The sequence below is a fragment of the Limulus polyphemus genome, unplaced genomic scaffold (genome assembly GCF_000517525.1).
Source record: "Limulus polyphemus unplaced genomic scaffold, Limulus_polyphemus-2.1.2 Scaffold4628, whole genome shotgun sequence".
Taxonomy (NCBI): domain Eukaryota; kingdom Metazoa; phylum Arthropoda; class Merostomata; order Xiphosura; family Limulidae; genus Limulus; species Limulus polyphemus.
In genome coordinates this window covers 13,029-14,941 of record NW_013670238.1, presented here as the reverse complement: position 1 = coordinate 14,941, position 1,913 = coordinate 13,029, and the positions used below count along the sequence as shown (strand labels likewise).

The 1,913-nt window shown below is 34.3% G+C and overlaps 1 protein-coding gene across 2 annotated transcripts in view; it reads left to right on the top strand.

The window, feature by feature from the left end:
• The window catches only part of LOC106471444 (solute carrier family 2, facilitated glucose transporter member 1-like), a 43,341-nt gene that overhangs the window by 38,141 nt on the left and 3,287 nt on the right, over window positions 1-1,913 (top strand). For both annotated transcript variants that reach the window (XM_013932046.2, XM_022400055.1), the window contains exons 8-9: window positions 467-679; window positions 1,564-1,639. In XM_013932046.2, coding sequence (XP_013787500.1) covers window positions 467-679; window positions 1,564-1,639 — 289 coding nt within the window. The remainder of the gene's footprint in view (window positions 1-466; window positions 680-1,563; window positions 1,640-1,913) is intronic.

Sequence of the window (1,913 nt, the reverse complement as noted above, 5' to 3'; positions counted from 1 at the left end):
CGGAGACGTAACAGTATATTTGTGATGACAATGTTATGTTTAATAATGTTAAGACTTTTCCACTTTTAAGTTTCTAAGTTTGAAGTTATTCTGGTATTAATGTAGTTACAAACTTTCATATTTGTATACAAATGAAACGGTGGTGTTGATTTAATTTTGTTTTGTGACACTATTGAGTTTGTGTCCAGTACAATTAAGGTATAAAGTAAACTGTTTTCATTATTTTGGGTTTGAATAGTTTCAGTTGGGACGGGGGGTAGGGGATTGGATAATTTGTTTTCATAAATATATCATTCCTATTATACAAATTGTAGTTAATCACAATATAAATACTTGTTATTGTCACTACAAAAAAAAAAAGTGGGTTTTATTTAATTTGACGTACTCTATCTTCACAAACTTTTCTTTTGATTTTAATTAACTGTTATTATAAAACTTGTTTTATTGTGAAATTCGTCTGTTTCAGGTTATTTTCTTCTCGACAAAAATCTTTGAAAATGCTGGGCTGACCAAACAAATGGCTCTGTATGCAACATTGGCTATGGGAACTATCAATGTACTAATGACCATAGTGTCACTGGTTTTGGTGGAGAGAGCTGGACGTCGTACACTACAACTTGTTGGGCTTGGGGGGATGGCAGTCATCACACTCTTGTTGACCATCTGTTTAGTTTTTAAGGTGAGACTTAAGATTAAAGCTTAGGAAAACAATTGTTGCATTACAAGCTGACAAAAACTTAATCTCAACTTTAAAGCCATTGATATTATATTTACAATAGTCTTGATTCTTTCCAGTATTTAATGAGATGCTTAAATGATGGTTTAAACATTCCTCTCTTAGGGTTGTTGAGAATAAGCTAGCATAGAAGTCGGTTTTCTTTTAAGAAGTTCAAAATTTATAATTAAAGTATTGATGGAAGATCCTTATCTGTTTGACCTAGTTATAAGATGATTAAAAACCCTATAACCCCGAGTGCTTCTGAAAGGTGGGCCTTTCTTCTTTGGAGGCAAACTGAGATGTCAGCTATTTGACCTAGTTATTAGATGAATAAAAAAACCCTATAACCCAGAGTGCTTCTGAAAGGTGGGCCTTTCTTCTTCAGATGCAAACTGAGATGTTAGCTATTTGACATAGTTATAAGATGATTAAAAACCCTATAACCCTGAGGGCTTCCGACAGGTGGGCCTTTCTTCTTCGGAGGTAAACTGAGATGTTGGCTATTTGACCTAGTTATAAGATGATTATAACCCTGAGTTCTTCCAAAAGGTGGGCCTTTCTTCTTCTTCGGATGCAAACTGAGATGTTAGCTATTTGACCTAGTTATAAGATGATTAAAAACCCTATAACCCTGAGTGCTTCTGACAGGTGGGCCTTTGTTCTTTGGAGGTAAACTGAGATGTTTGACCTAGTTATAAGTTAGGAGTTGGAGTGAGAAAGTAAAATAAACTTTCACTCGTGTAGATGTTTCTTTGTTCTTGGTTGTATGTTCCAAACATTCTCTCGTTAAACTAAACTTTTCGAGATAAAAAATTGCAGTTTGGTGTTTTTCTTCTCCCTTCTAGAATTCCGCAACTTGGTTGTCTTACTTGAGCATCGTCCTAGTGATCGGGTTTGTGGTGATGTTTGCTACTGGACCAGGTAAGTTTGAAGGAAATAACTAAACTTGACTGTTTTTGTATCAGTTAGACCTTGTAAATATGATAGTAGTACTGGATGAAGAACATTAATGGTTAAGTAACGCTTTCCTCTTCCATTAATGTACATACCTCAAGTTAGACCTTGTAAATATTATAGTAGTGCTGGATAAAGAACATTAATGGTTAAGTAACACTTTCCTCTTCCATTAATGTACATACCTCAAGTTAGACCTTGTAAATATTATAGTAGTGCTGGATAAAGAACATTAATGGTT